Source organism: Panicum hallii, chromosome 3, assembly GCF_002211085.1.
Source record: "Panicum hallii strain FIL2 chromosome 3, PHallii_v3.1, whole genome shotgun sequence".
In the NCBI taxonomy this organism is placed as follows: domain Eukaryota; kingdom Viridiplantae; phylum Streptophyta; class Magnoliopsida; order Poales; family Poaceae; genus Panicum; species Panicum hallii.
The window spans coordinates 54,355,803-54,376,370 of record NC_038044.1 but is presented as its reverse complement, the minus strand read 5'-3'; the positions used below and the strand labels follow the sequence as shown (position 1 = coordinate 54,376,370).

General features: G+C 44.9%; 3 protein-coding genes and 1 pseudogene across 3 annotated transcripts; all 4 read right to left on the bottom strand.

Annotated features, from left to right (window-relative positions):
- Positions 1-1,217: 1,217 nt before the first annotated feature.
- On the bottom strand, positions 1,218-1,718 carry LOC112885493 (glucan endo-1,3-beta-glucosidase GII-like). The gene has a single exon (XM_025951102.1). The coding sequence runs from the start codon at positions 1,716-1,718 to the stop codon at positions 1,218-1,220; it is 501 nt and encodes a 166-aa protein (XP_025806887.1).
- Positions 1,719-2,626: 908 nt separating this feature from the next.
- LOC112885492 lies at positions 2,627-10,978 on the bottom strand (annotated as a pseudogene).
- A 1,099-nt stretch (positions 10,979-12,077) lies between these two features.
- Positions 12,078-15,188, bottom strand: LOC112885491. Its single transcript, XM_025951101.1, has 10 exons — positions 15,006-15,188; positions 14,675-14,900; positions 14,538-14,594; positions 14,392-14,463; positions 14,052-14,296; positions 13,596-13,808; positions 13,421-13,513; positions 12,717-12,827; positions 12,295-12,628; positions 12,078-12,142 (listed from the first exon to the last, which is right to left on the bottom strand). Exons 1-10 carry the CDS (start codon positions 15,186-15,188, stop codon positions 12,078-12,080), a joined length of 1,599 nt encoding a protein of 532 aa, XP_025806886.1.
- A 2,424-nt stretch (positions 15,189-17,612) lies between these two features.
- On the bottom strand, positions 17,613-20,557 carry LOC112885488. Its single transcript, XM_025951100.1, has 3 exons — positions 18,663-20,557; positions 18,479-18,566; positions 17,613-18,389 (listed from the first exon to the last, which is right to left on the bottom strand). Exons 1-3 carry the CDS (start codon positions 20,555-20,557, stop codon positions 17,613-17,615), a joined length of 2,760 nt encoding a protein of 919 aa, XP_025806885.1.
- Positions 20,558-20,568: the final 11 nt, after the last annotated feature.

Below are 20,568 nucleotides of genomic sequence, written 5' to 3'. Positions count from 1 at the left end.
CTTCAGTAAAAATCATCAGCACCAATTGAACCGACGGTGCGTTGGTGCAATGCATCGATACAATGATGCAAGCAAGCTCAAGCGTGGCAGAGAGATGTTTAGTGGCTAGCATGCAGATTCAGAGTGACCAGTTAAACCGACAACTATGGCCGGTTTAAAGGACACTTTAGACTTTTCAGTAGAAAATCATGCAACGGTTAGGAGTGGATCTCTAGCATATATAAGACCTCACCCGAGGTCATTTGATGCTGTTGGAGTTCGTGAGAAGCTACAGAGACTCTGCTGAAGTTCTCCAAGACAACCAAAGAGCTCGTTGATCAAATCCTTAGAATTAGCACAAGCTTTGTGAGGTGTAGTGCTAGGCTAGGTCTAGAGAGAGTGTGAGAACAAAGTGTTGTGACCTTGTGCTGATTCTTGAGTGAACCTAAGCTGTAATCTCGGTGTGCTGGCCCCTTGGAGTTTTTGTGACTCGTCGGTGAGTCTTCGACCCTCCGGCTTGGTGTAGAGTGGCGACGACGGTTTTGTGTGTGGGACAAGGAGACTCCTCCTTCGTGGGAAGCTCCGTAGTGAAGGCGGCATCAAGATGACCGAAAGACTGGCGTGAATCTTAGTGGCCGAGCCTTTATGGCAAGCCAAGAGGAGCTCCGGAAGAGATTTGGTGACCAAAAAGTAATACTCTTTGTGAGTGCTTCAACAATATGGACTAGGAATGGCTTAGTGCCTACCGATACCACGGGATAAATCCTTGCGTCAAGAGTTTGCTTTCTCTTATCCCCTCCTTTATGTTTTAGCATTTCATTCTTGCAACTTGTGTGTCTTTACTTTCTTAGCGTAGGATCTTGCTAGGATTGGCTATAGGTTGCAAAACTTGTTTGGGATGAGGTTTTTATATTAGAGGAACCATACTTACACATCTGGATAGCATGTTCACCATAGTTCACCATAGTTCCACATCTAGATAGCTTCTAGATTATATTTTATGCAAACTAGTTTAAGCCACTTGTTAAAATTTTTAGTTTGTCTAATTTACCCTCTTCTCCTCTTTAACCTACGAACACCGATTCCTTTCACGGAGCCGCCGTCCAACGGCCACTCGCTCTCCGACATGACGATGATCGACACGTTCGACGCGCCTACCTTCACCCTCGCCGAATAGATCGCGTCAGTCATTGCATCGAAGATGTTATTGTACTCAGGTCCATTCGATGTCGGTGAGCTTACCTTGAAGAGCGTGTAGTTGAGGTCGATTTGACCATTTGCACCCTTGTAGGCCAAGGGTAGACGTTGGCCAGCAGCGGTGAACCGTTGCTCGCCAAGAACTTCACGATGGGACCTCCATGACCATGGGTCGGCGAGTGCGCCGTCAGACGAAGGCAAGGAGGTGGCGGCAAGCACGCCCATTTTGACAGCCCTTGACACCTTGATGCTGCTGAGGCCTGCCGCAGAGAGCGCGCGGTGTTGTGGCTCTGCATGGCCGGGAGGATCTTCTGCGTATCACCGCCTTCGACCTCGTTGCCGACGGTGCTGTACTTGAACATAACATTGCCCAAGTATGGCTGGAAGTTGGCCTGCACCCAACCGGATGTGTCAGAGACGAGGGCGTTGAGGTTTGTCTCGTCGATGATGGCATCGATGCCTGAGCAACAGAGGGCCTGCAGGCTGCAGGATGGGGCATCGGCGGAGTAGATGCGCATGCCGTTGGACCTATCCCGCACCATGTCTCAGCCGCCGACGGTACGCCGTCGTCATGCATACCATAGCACATATCGATGGATTGCACTGCTGTTCATCATGCTAGTGATATAGTAGTATATGCTAGCTAGATGCATGTTCATGTGCAGAGATGACATGGATGTTATTGCGAACTGAGCATGCCCGGTTTCTTGAGAGAGAACATACCTACCTGATCCGAGTCTTCGGTTAGATATCGGTGCTCATATTTTTCTCGATTTATATTTCTATAAATTAGTGGTGCTATAAATTAAGAGCTGAGTGCTCTCTCCGTGTCCAACGTTACACCCGTTGGTAACAGCATGGATGGACCCATGGGATAAGCTATAGTGCTATACCTTAGTGAATGCTTTATAGTAAAGCTTCCACGATCCATGGTGCTATAGCATAGTAATAGTGAACACTTTGTAGAAGCTAAGTAAGATCTTCCAAATATTTTTATGAACCAAGCAGAAAGCTTCTACACTGTTTAGACCGTAAGATATGACCTTATGTCACAAGGAACAACTAGAAATTTCATTATTTGAAGATTTGTCTTGCACGAATTATCCATGGAACAAAAAAAAAATACTTTAAACAGCAACATACACTATACCACAGCCTCAAATTGCCGACTGCATTGTAGTCGTTATAAGTCGTTTCAGCGACGAATCATCAGGCGGCGTAGAGTTATACCGACCCTAACTATTTATCGGTAAAAGTGGCATCGGGGTAAATCTATACCGACCGATTGTCCGATGCATGGGGAAAGAAATGCCGACCAACAATCTAACGGTAACTATTCAAATGGACACAATATATATTCAGTATATATATGTACACGTGTCTCAAAATTATTCTATAAACAATGGATAAACAGCCATCAATGGATAAATCAACAATTGGAACCTTGTGATTCATTGAAAATGAGCATATAACATTGATATTAAGTCATCCATACATATATACATGAGCTAAGCTAGCAGCTAAGCTACTACAACACTACAAAGTGACATGGGCTCACAGCCATTTGGTTTGCAGATATCTATGCAGTCAGGGACCAAAAGTCATCAAGTTTGCATATGAGCAAGCTCTCAACCATTAAGGTTGTGCAAAACATTCATTCCCAGGAACTCAAAAACAAAACAAACATAAAAGCTTGCATGAATATTTTTTCTTCCAGCTTGCAACCAGCTTCAAGCATCCTTCCTAGCATTTCTTCCGGAACTACCTGAAAGTGAATATAGCATGGAATCAGTGACAATTTTCAGCAGAATATGAGAAAATGAGATGACATACAACCACTCAAAATAGTATCAGTCATATTAGTGGATATCACAGAACACAACTAAGCATACTAGTGCATTTTCTTACACATGTACACACTACACAAGCATCATATATTTTTAGTCATTGGAGCAGCACCTAGATTAGCACAAGACTCATGCAAACAAATAATGCTCATTGTGAGTTTATATGGCAGCCAATAGAACAAAACATGACTAGAAACAATTTCTCATCTATTCCCAGCTAGTTCTCACTCCAAATAATGCTCAGCTTGCAGAATTCTCACACTATTTCGACGATTCCAGCTCCAAGGATAAGCTAATTGCTATGCAGATTACTCTATGCAATAACATGCTATCTAAATTTATAAATTCACATTTGTCTCATGAACAGAAGCAGCGCAGATTGCTCTATGTTGTTAGTTGAAAGTAAAATTCAGACTAAATACCTGCAGTACCTAGGGAGGATTTTGATGCCTTGCTAACCTTCAACTAACAATAACTTCACAATATTGCTTTCCAAGAGGCTGACCTCCTACCAAGGTGTTGGATTAGTTGAAATAATTGTGCGATGATCTCTTGATAAGGTACTGCCTTGAACCTTGGCTCATCTATAGTTTATATGCTCTTTAGGTAAAAAATAAACAGGATGCTCCTTACCTGAATGATTGACCCCTACCTGAAATGACTAGTCCAGATATCTACAGAAAAGAACACTACTGACAAATGCCTACTTGCATGGTAATGACAACAATTATTTCCTCTAAGCACGCACCACATCAAGGTTTACTAAACAAAATCAAACTATGTATTTAGTATTAACACAGGGAGGTCATGAGTTTTCTGCAAGTACTCATAACACAGGGAGGTCATGAGTTTTATGCAAGTATAGTACAGGGAGGTCATGAGTTTTCTGCAAGTACTCATCTGGAATGAAGCATGCATGTACAAAGCCAAAAAAAAAAAAGGTTACCTGGAAGGCAAATTACAATAATTTAGTATACAATGTCTACGAATACATGCTCAGATACTGCTTTTTTACCCAGATTGAATACATAATAATGCATCAAATCAAGGATAGCAAGGCGGGTACATACCTGCACGGCTGCAGTCCAGGTGTCAATGTTGAGTGATGTCATCCCAGGTGAGAAATAGTGGGAAGCCATCATAGGGAAATAAACAAACTGATTAGTTCATGATGTCCAGAGACAAATCAATACCATGCGTGACCTTCCGTTCTAAATTTGTGAACAAAACATTGTGAACAGAACAATAGCAGGTTTGCAGGAGACTCAACAGCGCAATGCTGCGCACATCTAAAGGCAACAATCGTAACAAATCATGGGACTAATACATCATAATGGTTAAGAGTTGAACTCGACTGAGCATCTGAGTGCACATCACGGATAAAATTTGTTTACTTTGGTCTTATGTTTGGAACTTGCAAGTCCATAGAGCTAGATCTTTTGGTTCAGGGACACACACGGCATAAACAATAGCAAGAACGTTTATTTCATACCTTCCGTCATGAGATGCGCCCGCCCGCACCTCACGGAGGCAGAGCTGCGCGCCAGTGCCGAGCCGCCGGCGGCCGCTGCTTGCTTTTCCGCCCGCGTCTCGCGGAGGCGTAGCAGCACGCCGGCCGCTACCTGCCCGTCCGCCAGCGCCTCGCGGAGGCGGAGCTGTGCGCCGGCAGCGCCGAGTCGCCGCCCGCCGCGTAGCCCTGTGCGGCGTGCGGGCCCGCCTCTCACTAACCTCCTGCGGAGGATCTGAGGAGGCGTCGGTGGGGTGGGAGCTTCGTGGATCTGAGGAGGGGGGTGGGCAGGGGCTGGCGGCAATTTGGGGGAGACGAGGTAGTTGGGGCTGCCGTCGGTTGGGTTTGTCAATGACTGACCAGTGGGCCTTTTGGAAAGTTTTGGACGCCAGTTATAATTGGACCGCAGCAGGCGTGGAGGGAAGTGGGCCTGGGCTCTTATACCAACTGATGGTTCAAGGTAAATATTTAGATATACCGACAGTTGTTCGGTAAACAAAAATAGATATACCGATTGATGATTGGTTGGAGAAACGTAAAATACTGACATAAAGAGTTTAACATTGCTTATCTACATGTACCGTCGGATGTCTGACGCTAAAAAGAAACAGTCCATTTCAGAGTGCCAATCGCATATCAAACATCTTAAGATACTGTAGAAAATAATATGATATATATCAGAAGTACTCAACCATGTAGTTTTGTTATTGTAACAGAGATGATGTCTCCATCTCACTGATGGAACTAGTCGTGGTGATCCATGTGCTGCTGCCGCCTGTCGCACTATCGGAATTAGTTGGGAACTTGACAAATGGTAGCGGGAACGTCGCGATCGGCATTTTTGGAGGGAGGCTTGGCAACTGCTCCTCCAGGCGCAGCACGTTCATAGCCTCCCTGATGGAAGGCCTCTGGGTGCGGTCAGGGTGCGCACACCATAGTGCGGTGATCATCACGCGCTCCATCTCTCCGATACTGAAGTCGCCGTTGAGACGAATATTAGCTGCATCAAGGATCCTTCCTTGGCTGTAGAGCTCCCAAACCCATTGGACCAGGTGCATGATGGTATCCTTTGTGACCTCAATTGTTGGCGGCGGTCCACAAGCGATCTCGAGGACGACGACGCCGAAGCTTTAAACGTCGGACTCGATGCAGGTGCTGCCGGTGACCATGCACTCTGGGTCCATGTAACCCATCGTGCCAGCGAGCACCGTCGTGTGCGTGCCCCAGCCGTGGTTGACAAGCCTCGCCAACCCAAAGTCACCAAGCTTTGCGTTGAATGATGCATCCAGCATGACGTTGCTTGGCTTGATGTCGCGGTGAAGAACACATTGCTGGCAATCCTGATGGAGGTAAAGAAGTGCAGAACCAATTCCGAGCATGATATCATGCCTATATAAAGCACATACAAAATTAATAAAATCACATGAGAGGGTATTGGAAGTGATAAAACTCTGTGAGTGGCGTAATTATATGTAACACCCTAATGTAATTTTCTTAAATGTATAATGAATTTAATTGGGCTCCAGTAATCTTTCTAAGGATTTATTCTGCCTACCTTGCATTTATTTATAATTTAATTCGCAAAGAATTAAAACTTATTTTAGGTTCAACATGTTTGTGCATTCATGCTGGTGCATAAGTTTTATTTGGTTGAGTGCATAGGAGTTGAATTCAAAATTTAGTTGAATTCAAATAGATTTGAGTTGGTGCGGGAAAAGTAAAGGAAGGAAACAGGAAGGTAGGTCAGTCATTCCCGTTCTTTTCTCAGTCACTCCTTCTATTCTCAGTCATTCCTTCTTTTCTCAGTCATTCCTTCTTTTCTCAGTCATTCCTTCTATTCCCAGTCATTCCTTCTGTTCTCAGTCATTCCTTCTATCCTCAGTCATTCCCTTAGCCTGACCCCACCTGTCGGCCCCTTCTCCCTCCTCTTTCTTCTCCGGCGCAACTCCTTCCCGAGATCCCCGGCAAGCCACTCTCTCTGGGCCCGCACGCCAAGGCAGCGCCGCTGCCCTACAAGAAGGTTCCGCGCCCTAGAACCTAAACCTAGCCGCAGCAGCACCTCTGGAGACCCGCAGCGCCGCCGTCTCCTTCTTCCCTCCGCCACGCAGACGCCTCGGCCTCACCGCCGACCGGCCGTTCCGCTGCACCCCGGACCACCACAACCCCCGTGTCCGTTCCCTCTCGCCATCCCGAAGCTCCACGGGCCCAACATCGAAGCCCTACGCCTCGGCATCGACCGAATTTCCCGAAGGAACATTCGACGGTGAGCCGCTCCGCCGTCGGAATTCCTCATCGTCGTTGCATCCTGATCCGTCTTAACCCCCTGGTTACCTCCGCAGGGAGTTCCCCGACCGATCCGCGCGTCCAAGGGATCTCGAGCCTCTCTGCAGCAGCCTTCCCCACGAGCGCCGCCTGTTCCGCCGCTCGGACCTCGTCGCCGACCATCTTCCGCAGCAGCTCCGGCCACCACGAGACCTGGGTGAGCTTTTCCGCCATTCCTTGGTCCTTTTTGCACTAGATGTCGTAGATCTTTAGCCCTCTCTTAGACTGGAACACGCGCGCCGGCGATGCGCCGCCGTGCCGATCCGCCCCATCGTCGTGCGCGCCGCCTGAGACCTCCCCGAGCCCTGCAGTAACCCTAGGTGGATTACCCATGTCGCGTAGGCCATGCTAGATCCGAGCTCGAGTAGTTTTGACCCTCGGAGCATCAAATTTGAGGAACTCCGGCGAGCCCGAGCCGCGCGCCGCCGCGGGAGTCAAATTCCGGCGACCGTTCCGCCGTCCCCGCGAGCCAGCCAGATCGGACCGGTCTGATCCAGATCGGACCGTCCGGACCCCGCTCTTCAGATCGGACCGTCCGAACCAGAATGCGTCCGAACCGTTCGATTTAGATCCAACCGCCCAGATTAGAAGCCGCGTACCCCTTCAGCCGTGGCAGTTTTGTTAAAGAGCCCCTAAGCTTCCTTGGAATCAACCCGCGGTCCACCCGTAGTTCAAAAATAATTACGGTTAGGTCCTGTTTTATGCTTTTAGACCCCTGAGCTTTCCAGTTTTCATACCCGCAGTCCATGCCGCGTGTTTTCACGTGCTAGCCCCTGTGTCTACCCTTTATTTACATTTAGGTCCCCAATTTTCGCACAGAACCCCCTGGAAGTTCTGTTTTTCTCGCAAATAGGTCCCTGGATCTTGTTTCAAGCGTAGTTTTCACGTTTTAGCTCCGTTTTAAGCGTTCTTTATATCCGCGCGATTGTTGTAATGCGTAGAATAGTTCTAGGCCAGTTTTGTGTGCTGTTCTATTGTATTGGTGTACTGTTTTCTTATAGTTTGCTTTTGTTATGCATGTGTGTATGTGTGGACTATGCTTGATGATCGTGAGTAGACGCGGAGCCTTTGGACCAGTACCAGGAGCAGCCATCTTCCGAGCAGTTCGAGCAGCAGCCGGGAGAGTACGAGGAAGACAAGTATAACATGAACATCCTATCACTTTTAAATACAATTTCATACTGCATTTTAATTCTGTATGCCTATAAGGATTTCCTAGCCACCTTTATATCCTTTATATATATCCTTTGGGTTGCATTCTTGGTTAGTTGTGCTAGGTTGCTTCTCTATAACATATCTTGGTCCTTTTTAATTAATTTGATTAATGGTCTTATGCAACTTAATTCTGGAGCCGACCCTCTGTGCTGTGTGCTTGAGTGGTTTGTGCGTCCTTAAAAGGTGTTTTTGTTAGAAACATGGTTTAGGGGGCCAGCACGGTGCTTAGTGCTTGGTTGGCCACTCTCCATAAGGACCGGTTCATAGAGCGACAACCTGGGACAACCGCGCAACCACAAGACTGGAATGGGACGGTCTTGACTTACTAATTAGGTCGTGTTGGTTCGAGAGTAACTTACCTGCGTGGGCAAGAGGGGTGGTAGGCTTCAATGGTCCCTGCTCCTCCGGCTTGGTCTGTGCTGTGTGCTTGTACCCCCGGAGGTGGGCCCCATCGTCGCTGATCCAGAATCCTTAGCGGTTACACCTTACCAACATGATCCTTTGTAACGGTCTCGTAGTGCGCTTGCTAGCTATCTCACCTAAGGAAGTGTGATGAACAACTAGCGTAGCTCACGACTTGTGGGTAAAGTTGTGCAACCTCTCGAGAGTGTAAAACTGATATATCAGCTGTGCTCACAGTCATGAGCGGCCCAGATCCTCCGTCTGATTAGTGGGGTTATCAACCTTTGGTTAGGGAGATTCCCCGGGTGGTTTTGGTTTGGATGGTTCTCAGTAGTTCTTAATTAATATTGATTAATTCTTATGCAATTTGGGTTTATGGTAATTCATCCACTTGTAGTAATTAGTTTTAATAAAATTTGCCAAGATTAAAAGCTAATGCAGTTGAGTCAGCTAACCTTAGAGCCTCATACCCGTGTTATACTTGTTGAGTACGAGTTTGTACTCACCCTTGCCTCTCTACTCTTCTGTTCCATTTCGGATATCTTCGACTGCTGCTCAGTGCCTGGCAACGTGGAGGACTACGTCAGCGGCTTCGACGACTTCTAGGCGTTTGTCTCCCAGTCGACGTCCCTGTGGCGCCCAGCTCTTTATGTATCTCTTTTACGCTTCCGCAACTCTTGAACCGATTCTTGATTCGGTTGTAATAAAATAATTCATTTATGATTTATATTAATGTCATTCGTGATATGTATTGTGATATCTTGATGATTCTGTTGTATATATGCGTGACTTGATCCTGGCGCATATATGATTGCTCGATTTATGTCCTTTATAAATCGGGTGTGACATTATAAATACCTGATCGTCCATGGTAACACTTTGTCCGGATTGTGAATATGAGTATCAAGACTTCCATTGGGCATGAGCTCGTAGACAAGCAACAGCTCATCATCACGATGGTGCCAGCCAATGAGCTCCACAAGGTTGCGGTGCCTCAGCCGGCTTATGATCTTCACCTCAGACTCATATTCTTTCCTACCCTGGTTTGAGTTCCCGGACACTCTTTTTATAGCGACGTGAAGGTCCACATCGCTTAAGTAACCATGGTACACTGAGCCAAAGCCCCCTTTGCCAAGTTTTAAGTCATCGGAGAAATACCTGGTGGTGACACCCAGTTCTAGGTAGTGGAAGCGTCTGGGAACTGCCCCTTTCTCAAACTCCTCTTCTTGTGGTTCACCATCGAGCACATCACCTAGATCCTGCTCCACTGGCATACACTTTGTTCTGCATCGCCAAAAGATCCAAACCAAGATGGCCAAGGCGACCAGGAGTAGAAGAGAGCCCACAGACGCTCCAACCACAAGGCCAGCCATAGGGTTGTCAAAGGAGGGAGGCGGTGTAGCTGTTGCATAAAACACGCATACATAGACATAATACAATTGTAAGGGGTTGTCATGACACACTCAAAATTTACAGTTGTGTGACGCATGTAGCATCATGGATACTCAGTTGCTGACCTTGTAGCTGTGGAGTAGTTGTTGACGGCGCTGAGGGCTACGTCAGCGGTGGTGGCGCAGGCGGAATGGTGATGGTTAGGTCTCGCCCAATCTGATACACCACGTAGTAGCTGAAACCCTTTACGGCGCCATAGGTGTGATTCGAACCCGAGCTTGATAGAATTGCCACGAAATTGGTGAGGCACCTCATGCACTCGCTTGCGTTGAGGTCCCTCATGCACTGCACAAGCTCGTACATCACCTGGGACCTACCGTTAGAGTCTTCGAACTTTTCACTCCCATTGGCTAGATGCAGTGGCGAGCCGGATGCCTTTCCTGCAAGGTGGCCCATTAGCCTCCATCGCGTGGCGTTCATGGTGGCTATGTTGGTGGCATTGACATCAAATGATATGTAGGATGCCACGCGAAGGTCAGCGACGGAGAAGAATGACTCATCGGAGTACTTTAGGATGCAGGCTTCGTAACTGGCCTTCATCCTTCTTCTGAATGGGCACATTTGCTGCACACCGGTGGTAGCAGCTTTGAGGCATTTCTGGCACTGATCCCAGTTGCTATCGGTGTATCACATTGTGAGGCTGAAGATGGCATCAGGTGGGTTTCCTGATTTACTCTTATTGAAGCCACAGTTGTTGATGGCGCCCACCTCAAGATCAACCATGAGCTTGAAGAGGTTCTTCTTGTATGAGCTTACCATGTTGTAGTTTTCCATGGTTGAACGGTTGGGCCGAGAAGATGTGTAGTTCTGGCTAACCACTGCTACTGCCGTTTCAGCTAGCAATGAGATCGCTGTAAGGAGGGACAAGAGGTGCCTTGGAGCCATGGTTGGCAGAATAGGTGGCTCTGCGGATCTCGAAGGCTTCGTACGCTTTATCGACTCTCATGAGTCTTAAGCCTCAAGTCAATGGCTGCGTTCCAGCAGGTTTTAGTTGTTTAACGTAATGTTTCTTTACTCCACTTGCATAATGACACTGATGTGAGTTCTACCGCACCATTGTAGCTTATGCAATGATTAGTGACAGGGTTCCTTCCGTAGTCCCATTGGCGAAAGAATGCTGGAGGACTGCTACAATCATTGAGTCTGATGTTGAATCGCTATCAACCCTTTAGAATACAACTATCGTGTTTGGTTGCTTGAACTAGTAGAACTACGGAAAGGATCATGGGTATGTGCCTGCATTTGGTTGACAACACTACAAGAATCTATTTATTCTATGACGAAATAATTTCATCATAGATCATTGAAATTTTGTCATAAAAATTTGTCCGTGACAATTTTACTCACCGTCATCTATTGAGCGTCACAGATTAAATCTGCCGACGTTTTCTTCGAAATCATCACGGATGAGGACAATCTATGACGTTTTTTAACCGTCATGAAACCTTTTTGGGCCCGTGCAGTCTAGCCTAGGCCCACCATTCGTGACGAAATTAAACGTCACAGATGATTGCGACGTGGCGCCCAATATGACAGGTGACGTGGTCGCTGACACATGTGCAATAACGTGGCTGCTGACGTGGATGATGACGTGGCACCTGACGTCACGTATGACGGCCCATTAATTTTTTAACAGCAGCCCAATAATTATTTAATTTGCGGCCCATTAATTATTTAACAGCGGCCCATTAATTTTTAACAACAGCCTACTATTTTTTTTACAACCAGCCCATTTCAGAAGTGGGCCATTTTGTTGACCCGCTATCAGATCAAAGCCCACTAAACAGGCCTATTAAAATTTGAGCCCACCAAATTTAATCTAATTTCTCATACAATCTCAGATTCAATATATAACAGACACAATCAGAATGCTTTTCAACCTAATAACAGATACAATCTCAGATTCAAAGGAGTTTATCTCTGCTTCCAGAATCAAACAATAGTTACACAGCAAGCAACAAAAGTTTGTGTAGCAGAACCAAGCTACCAGCTTGTCCAGGTTCAAGAATCACACAGCATTCTAGCAGAACCCAAAATGCGAGCTACCAGTTAAACTTCAAGCACCAACAACTAGAACAAGTCAACAACCAGCTAGCTTATAGGTTCAGGTCCCCCCCCCCACCAGCAGGACCTGCAGCACCAAAAAATCCAAGCACCTAAAACAACTTGCTGTTTGATTCCAGAAGCAAAGGCAACAAAAGTTGTAGAACACCAATAGGACCTGCAACACCAAAAACCAAATACCAGAAACAAATTATGCCACTATCAGTGCCTCACTCCAGCACCAAAATAACAGATAAGGTGCAACATGAAAAGATTGGTTTTACCAACATCTAACATACCATCATATCTATTAGCGTGGTCCATGTTGACCCAGAACAAGCTCAAGTTTTGCCTCCAACTCAGCTTGCTTCTTGCTCATCTCCTCTTTGTCCCTTATCCTTGTCAGTTCAGTTTCCTGCACTTGCTTTGACAAGCCTTCCATTTGTTCGCGCTGGTTGCTGACAATCAACCGAAGCTCAGCATTCTCCCTCTTCTCCGCTTCTAGTTGTGCACTCATCCTTGGTCGCTTAGTCTGCATCCCAACATTCTGAAGGAAGGCACTCTTCTTGTTGTTGCGCTCAAGCACATTAGCTACAACCTGAACCGCAGACTTGGGTTGTTCACCTTGTGTTGGTTGTGCAGCCAGTTGGGTTTCCATTTGAGTCTAGCAAGCAAGCAGCAAACATTGTTTAGGATCATGGGGCAGTCTAAAATATCCAACTAAAAAAAGCACCATTAGAGAGCAGACTTACAATAGCTGATTGGACAGCAGGTGTGTAGCCATCCTTTTTCTTGCTGAAGTGGCACATTTTGAACAAATTAAACGCATTACGTTCTGTATTCTCATCCTCGTTCTCATCCTCCTAAAGGAAATGTTTATATGGATTAAGATTACTTAATCGGTCGCAACACTTGATAGTAGGAAAAAATTTAAGAAACACCATAAACATTGGACATTTTCAGATTGCTATGTAAACTAGATAGAAACTATTTACAGCAATTTTAATGTCACACAAACTATCACAATGGTTCACGGTTGCTACCAGGCACAGTAACCTAGTGGCAGTATTCATAAAATGCATATAAGACATGAACTCGAACAAATAAATCATAAACAAGTACTATGGCAGCCATTTTACTGAAGTAGCAATCTCCAAAATCTACCCCCAAGCATAATTAATGAATAAAATTGTCATATTGCAGATACTGACACACATGAGAGGAAACCCGAGATAACTCCAGCAGTTTATAACCAACCCACACGACCGTACAACATAGTGGGCGTTATACAAACTGATCTTGGCAACTTATGGAACCAGAAACATTATTTGCTAAATATGACAGAACAACAAGTTCACTTGAACAAAATGGATATCTACTTAGTACCAGCAAATGGATATCTATATAGAAGACATCGGGATAAGAAATGAAAGGCACATCGACGTGGCTAACTTACCAAATTTTCAACAAATACCGCGTAGCTACAGGAGCCAGTTGTTTGATGTAACAAAACATTCCCTCGGTTGTCTTTGTTCTTTTGACAAATCATCTACATCATATACAGAATACATGTTAGACAAGTAGCCAAAGTATCATGTTCATGAGAAGTGTTGGGTTATATGGAGAAATACCATTTTTTTGGGAGTCTTCCACATTTCCACAAGGTCAAGCCATTCCTTATCACTTGTTGATTTCACAGGAGAAGTCTTTGGAACCAAATGCAATGGAAAAGTATCAAAAAATTCTTTCTTGAGCCTATGTCGCTGGTTGCGAACTGCATTCCTCATCATTTCAAGGCAACCATTCTTAACCACAGCATCATTTGTGTCAATGTTGAACTTTGCCTATTCAGATGGAAGAACATATAAGAAATATAATATGTGATAAAATGAATAGCTTTCAAGACATTTGTGACCAGATCCTGTAGGAAACTACCATGCAAGGAGCAAATCAAGACATTTTTAATGAGGGGTGCTTGTAGATTATAAAACTAAAAAAATACTACCAGAGTTACACATACTACACTTGACCAAATAATAGGGATTATTGCATCTAAATAGGGGAAAGGCCTTGGAGAATGTACTTACACGAAGTATTCCCAAAAATTCCTCAATCTCAGCACGTCCCTTGTACTCCTTCCAGTGCGTGAGCACAGGCATATGGTTCCTGACTGCAATGTTGATTTCAGTTGCATACTTTGCAGCAATAAGAGGTACCAGGGGCCTGATTTGCCCTTCCGGTATGACAATTGGCAGCTTGGCCCGATGAGATCGGTTAAGCCTGTTGAGGCCATGTCCCATATTAGTTCCTCGGTTCCATGGCACCTCTCCTCCTGGTTGTAAATAGTCATTGAAAATGCAATTAGCATACAGCAACCAAAGTACTAATGCAATATCCCATATGGCAAATAAATGAACAAACAAACACCTTCATTGGTCATCTGGTTGACACCAACAGGTTGCGCGCCGACATCAGCTCCATCATGCAAGTCAAAACCATCTATAAATGGGAGGCAGTAAGTAAACATTCATCATGCAACCAAAGTTATTTGAATGATAGTAAGAAACGATCACCTGTGTTGGCAAAGTTGTTGTGACCATTAGCTTGCAGCATGGCATCGGGTCCATCATCTACAAAATAGCAGGAATTAAGAGTGCATCCATCCGGACATCAATGTTCATAGAATGAGAAACATGGTAGTAGAACTAGCCTTGATCAGCAGGTCCAACAGCTTGGCTGATAGCAGGGTGTGATGGAGGTGGCACATGGATGTCACTTGGTGCAAGACTTGGACCAGGCTGGGAAATGCTTCTGTTTGACCATGGACCTGTAGTAAGTGCTGCATAAACCCTCTTACGAGAGCGAAACTTGACTCCCATAGGTGGTGCATCTGAGGTTTGTTTCTTAGTTTTCTTGCTGGTCTTCCCCTTAGAGCCCTAGTATAAATGGAAGCACGGATTTTCAATACAGTTTCCAGATAATTATATTGCATTACCAAAAAGATACCAATACAAGCCCTAACAAGATGCAAGAATCATCACCTTAGCAATGTCATCATCACACAAATCTTGTTCATCGGTATCATCGTGCAAAGGATCATAGTCAGCATCTTCTCTATTTCTCTCATTTGTCTTGTTATTGTCTTTAGAATTGGCAGCTATTCTCAAACCATTGGGGATGAAATCAGGAAGACCAAGTTGCCGTAGCCTTGCACTGTTTGCCATGCATTGTTTGAGGCGCAACTCTTCATACGGATGCAGCGGTTCTAGGATGAGATAAAACAAACAGTGAGTTACAATTGTATGCATGTAGCCTAGAACTACAGAACCATAGCAGAGGATAACTCTACAATTGTAGCGAGCTCTTTTAACAAACATGTCCAGTGGGTGGTTTTGCGAAAAATAACCACCCTCGAAAAGAACATAAACAAACCATAGCCCTAACTATTGGAGGGCGGTACACAGGACTAACAACCTAGGCTATGCCCCAATTTCATTAGTAATTGAGTAACGAAATTATAGCATCTAGGAGAGTCAGCACGAGTTAAACTTCACCAACTAACAGCGAGTTACATGTCACCCAAAAGAAGCAGCAAGGGCTCCCAGCTTCTACTTAACCAACTACAAAAGGGCTACCTAGAAAGGTAACCTGCAACCTGAGATAAAACAGGAGGATTCAACTCCTTGCGAACATGGGCACATACCGGGTCCTTGTGCTTTCTTTTGTCCACACTTCGTCGGCATCATGCGAAGTGGTTAGGGGCTGCGACGGTGTGGTGGCAGAGGTGGTACTTGAAGCAGTTACATCGGCATTGAAGCGTCGATGGCTGATGGAGGAGTCGTGGCTGATGTGGTGAGGCCACAACGGAGGAGGAGATGGGGGCGCAGAGGAGGTGGAGGAGATGGTGGGGCGGTGGCCGGGGGAGGTAGAGGAGATGGTGGCGGCGGCGGTCGGTCCTGGAGGAGATGGAGGCGCAGCGGCCGGCGGAGGTGGAAGAGATGGTGCGGCGGCGGTCGATGGTGGAGGAGACGGTGGGGCGCCGGTCGGGGGAGGTAGAGGAGATGGTGGGGCGGCGGTCGGGGGAGGTAGAGGAGATGGTGCGGCGGCGGTCGGTCCTGGAGGAGATGGGGGCGCGTCGGCCGACGGAGGTGGAGGAGATGGTGGCAGCCGAGGTGGAGGATATGGTGCTGCGGCAGTCGGTGGTCGAGGAGATGGAGGCGCAGCGGCCGGCGGAGGTGGAGGAGATGGTGGCGGCGGCGGTCGATGGTGGAGGAGACGGTGGGGCGCCGGTCGGGGGAGGTAGAGGAGATGGTGGCGGCGGCGGTCGGTCCTGGAGGGATGTTGTGGGAGATGCAGATGGGGAGGCGGCTGACCTAGACATTTCGGAGCCAGGGCAGAAGGATTACGAAGATACCCTTACGTATTTGGGAGATGGTACTCTGAAATCTGGTAATTGCTTTGGATGGAGATGGGTAGTAGCGTCAATGCACTATGAAATTTTTCGGGCTGCCGCCGCTGCACCGAAAGGAGGACGCTGCTTGCCGCGCTCCCTCCGCTGGAAAGCAAAGGAGAGCGCTGCTGAGGCAAAAAAAAAAATTTGTAATTAAGAAATTAAAGCATTTTTTTGAAGTAATTCGTAAAATAAACTATCTTAAATACATGATTACATTTTTCTCATGTAATGGACAACATATAAATTGACAGGTACGATTTCGTAGAATTTATTAGTATCTGTACTGTTTTCTATCATTTAATTGAATTTCTAGTCTTTATGCAAAGTAATTCCATATTGAACTATGTGTATCTCCAAATAGATTCAAAAAAGTTCAAAAAAATATTATGTGCCTCGTATGTTTCATAAACTACCCTACAATAAATTTAAAGTATTTTGATATAGTTCTAGTACACATTGTTCACAAATGAACACATATCTCACATAGTTTCTAATAACTCTAGTCCAACTTTGAGATTTAAGCAGCGCATTACATTTTCGAACTCATATGGAACTCAAGCTTGGATAGAACCTTATGTTTACCATACCATTACAAAATATGAAGTTAGATGACCAATTGTTATAGAAAAATATGGTTCGTCATTTCTCTTACGCTGCAGGAAAAGAAGTTATATAAAAACAAGTTGAGAACCGCGACCTTCACCGTCTAAAGAAATAGCACCACCACTGACCCTCGTATGTTTGATTGTGGCGGTCCCAATGTACTTTTTGTTGTGGCGGTCCCAAGCCATCAGCAGCAAGCTATTCATAAATTCACCACTAGCTATTGGAACTGCACCATAGCCATTGAAATTGAACCATAATGTTTGAAATAAAAAAAGGATACAGTGTCATTTAGAATAATACATGGTTCTTGTTACTAAACCATAGGCATTGAAATAAAGAAAGATACAATGCCATTCCACAAACAGAATTATACAAAGGGTTTCACCATCACGGCTATTCATCATCACTGTCAACATCAAGTGTAGCACCATAGCCATTGGAATTGAACCATAATGTTTCAAATAAAAAAAGGATACAGTGTCATTTAGAATAATACATGGGTCTTGTTACTAAACCATAGCCATTGAAATAAAAAAAGATACAATGCCATTCCACAAACAGAAGTATACAAAGGGTTTCACCATCACAGCTATTCATCATCACTGTCAACATCAAGTGTAGCACCTCCTTCATCATCGCTACAATACTCCAAAAGTGTGTCATCATCTTCTTCCTCTTCGACATGAGTCTGATGCCCTTCATTGTGGCATTCTTTAACCAACCGAGCAATTTCAGCAGCATCAAAAATAGGGCCTTGTTGATCAATTCTATTCATAGGAATATCATATGCCACGTCTATCACTGCTTCAAACCTTCCGTCCCCATCACAGCATTCATCCTCTTGATATGCAGGAGCACTATATTGTGCAGACTCGGTTTCCCTTACATTGTAAAGATGCCTATGGTCATATGTCTGGACAACTTGCCAACCTTTACCCAACTTTGTGTCTGGCAAATAGAAGACCTTCCTAGCCTGAGTGGCCAAGATTAAAGAATCATCCTTATACCATAGACTTCCAACATTGATGCTCTTGAAGAAGCCATCATATTGAACATCAGTTTTCTTCCCATCAAGTTTAAACCAATCACATTTAAACAAAACTACTGTCCTATCCTCAGAATTATATCCTAACTGAATTATCTCTTTCAAGGTTCCATAAAAATCAATGAACTGACCATTGTGTGTACCTTCTGTCATTACTCCACTATTCTGGGTTTTCTTATTCTTGTCACGGTCAACAGTGTTAAACCTCACACCATTAACTATGCATGAGGTGTATTTCTTGACTCTAAAATCAGGACCACATGCCAAGGAAAAGATATCCTCATCCACCTCTTCTGGATGAGTCTCCCGCAACCTCATGATCTGGCACATGCAACACACACACACATGAGAATCTGTATAGAAAAGAAAGAGAAAGAAGAATCTGTGCAAATGAGAATCTGTAAACTAACATGTTTCCTCAACCAAGTCTGAAATCTTTGCCGAATCAGTCTTTCAATGTTAGGCACCCCTTCACTCTCTAATTCATCTCTGAACATTCTGCAAAAAGAAGAAGAAGTTAGCATATCTGCAACACAAAGGTGGCAAAAAAAGGAAGAAAACAGTAATTGCAACTTACTTCACATATTTCTCAACTTGTGTACAGTGTTAAGCACATACCACACCATTTGGTCAAAGCCATTTTCATCATATTGCAGTTTAGATGCAGAAGTAAAATGAACTCCATGGCCAAAAACGTCGACACCATATGCCTGTTCATTAGAAAAACCTTGATTTCTTGGATTCCGATTAAATCTTGTTTCAACATCATCCATGTATTTGGAGCAAAATATCAGGCATTCGTCAGCAATATATGCCTCGGCAATTGAACCTTCTGGCCGTGCCCTATTCCTCACATAGCGCTTCAAAGTGTACAACCGCCTTTCAATTGGGTACATCCAACCATATTGCACAGGACCTCGGAGTAATGCCTCATCAGGTAAATGAACAGCAAGGTGCATCATGACATCAAAGAAAGCAGGGGGGAAAATTTTCTCAAGCTTCACTAGAATAATAGGGATTTCTTTCTTCATTTCAGCCAATACATCCTTGTTAAGTGTTCTGCTGCATAGTTGCCTAAAAAACCTCCCTAACTCTGCTATTGCCTCATATATGTCCTTGTCCAAAACTCCTCTCATGGCAGCTGGGAAGATTCTTTGCAAAAGAATGTGACAATCATGTGTTTTTAGCCCTTGTACCTTGGTTCCATCAGCATTGATACATCTTGAGATGTTGGAAGCAAAGCCATCTGGAAACTTCACCTCTTGTAAAAATTTACAAAAGGCCTCCTTTTGATCTTTGGACAAGGCATATCGAGCAACAGGCATCTCACCATCCTCTGTAAATTGCAGCTCCTCTTTAATTCCCAAGTCTTTTAGATCAAGCCTAGCTTTAGCTGTATCCTTTGTCTTCCCAGCTATGTTCAGAATTGTCCCAATGAGGGCCTCAAGTATGTTTTTCTCAATATGCATGACATCAAGATTATGTCTCAGCTTCAAATCTTTCCAATATGGTAACTTCCATAAACTAACCATCCGGCTCCAAATTCGCCGCACATTCTTGTTGCTTCCACCTTCCACGTCAGAATGCTTCCTCTTCCCACATTCTTGTTGCTTCCCAGGTCTAACATGTTTAACTTTCTCTAGTTCAGCCAACAGCTCTTCTATAGTGAATTGAGTTGGTTGCTCACTGGTTCCATGAAGTCCAACAAACTCATTATTTCTCCGCAAACGACAGCCTTTTGGAAGGAATCGATAGTGCCCAATATACCCAATTTTGCTCCTTAGGCTGTATGAAAGAGGATGCTTGTCACAATGAGTACATGCAAAATAGCCTTTTGTAGTACGCCCTGAAAGAGTACTCAAAGCTGGGTAGTCATGGATGCACCACATAACTGCAGCACGAAGACGAAATATTTTGCGAGTATTAGCATCATAAGCAGGCACACCCTTCCAAAGATCAAGTAAATCTTCTATAAGAGGCTCCAAAAATATATCAAAGTCCTTCCCAGGTGATTTAGGTCCTGGAATAAGCAAAGCCATCATGAAGTTTGACTCCTGCATGCACAGCCAGGGTGGAAGGTTGTATGGCACCACCAGTATAGGCCACATGCTGTATCTTGAGTTCTGTTCAGAAAAAGGATTGAACCCATCAGTAGCAAGTCCAAGTCTAAGGTTTCTTGCATCTTTTGCAAAATCTGGATATACTCGATCGAAATGTTGCCATGCCTCGCCGTCAGCTGGGTGGCTCATTTCCTTCTCACTAGGCTGCCTCTTTAACATGTGCCATTGTGCTTCTTCTGATGCTTCTTTGGTTGCAAACATCCTTTTTAGCCTAGGTGCCAATGGAAAATGCCGCAACACTTTCTGTGGTATCTTCTTCCTTTCTTGATCTTTCCACCTTGAAAGACCACAAACAGGGCAGTTGTCAAGATGTGCATATTTCTTTCTGAATAGAGCACAATTATTTGTAGCAAACATGTATTGATTCATATCCCAGACCT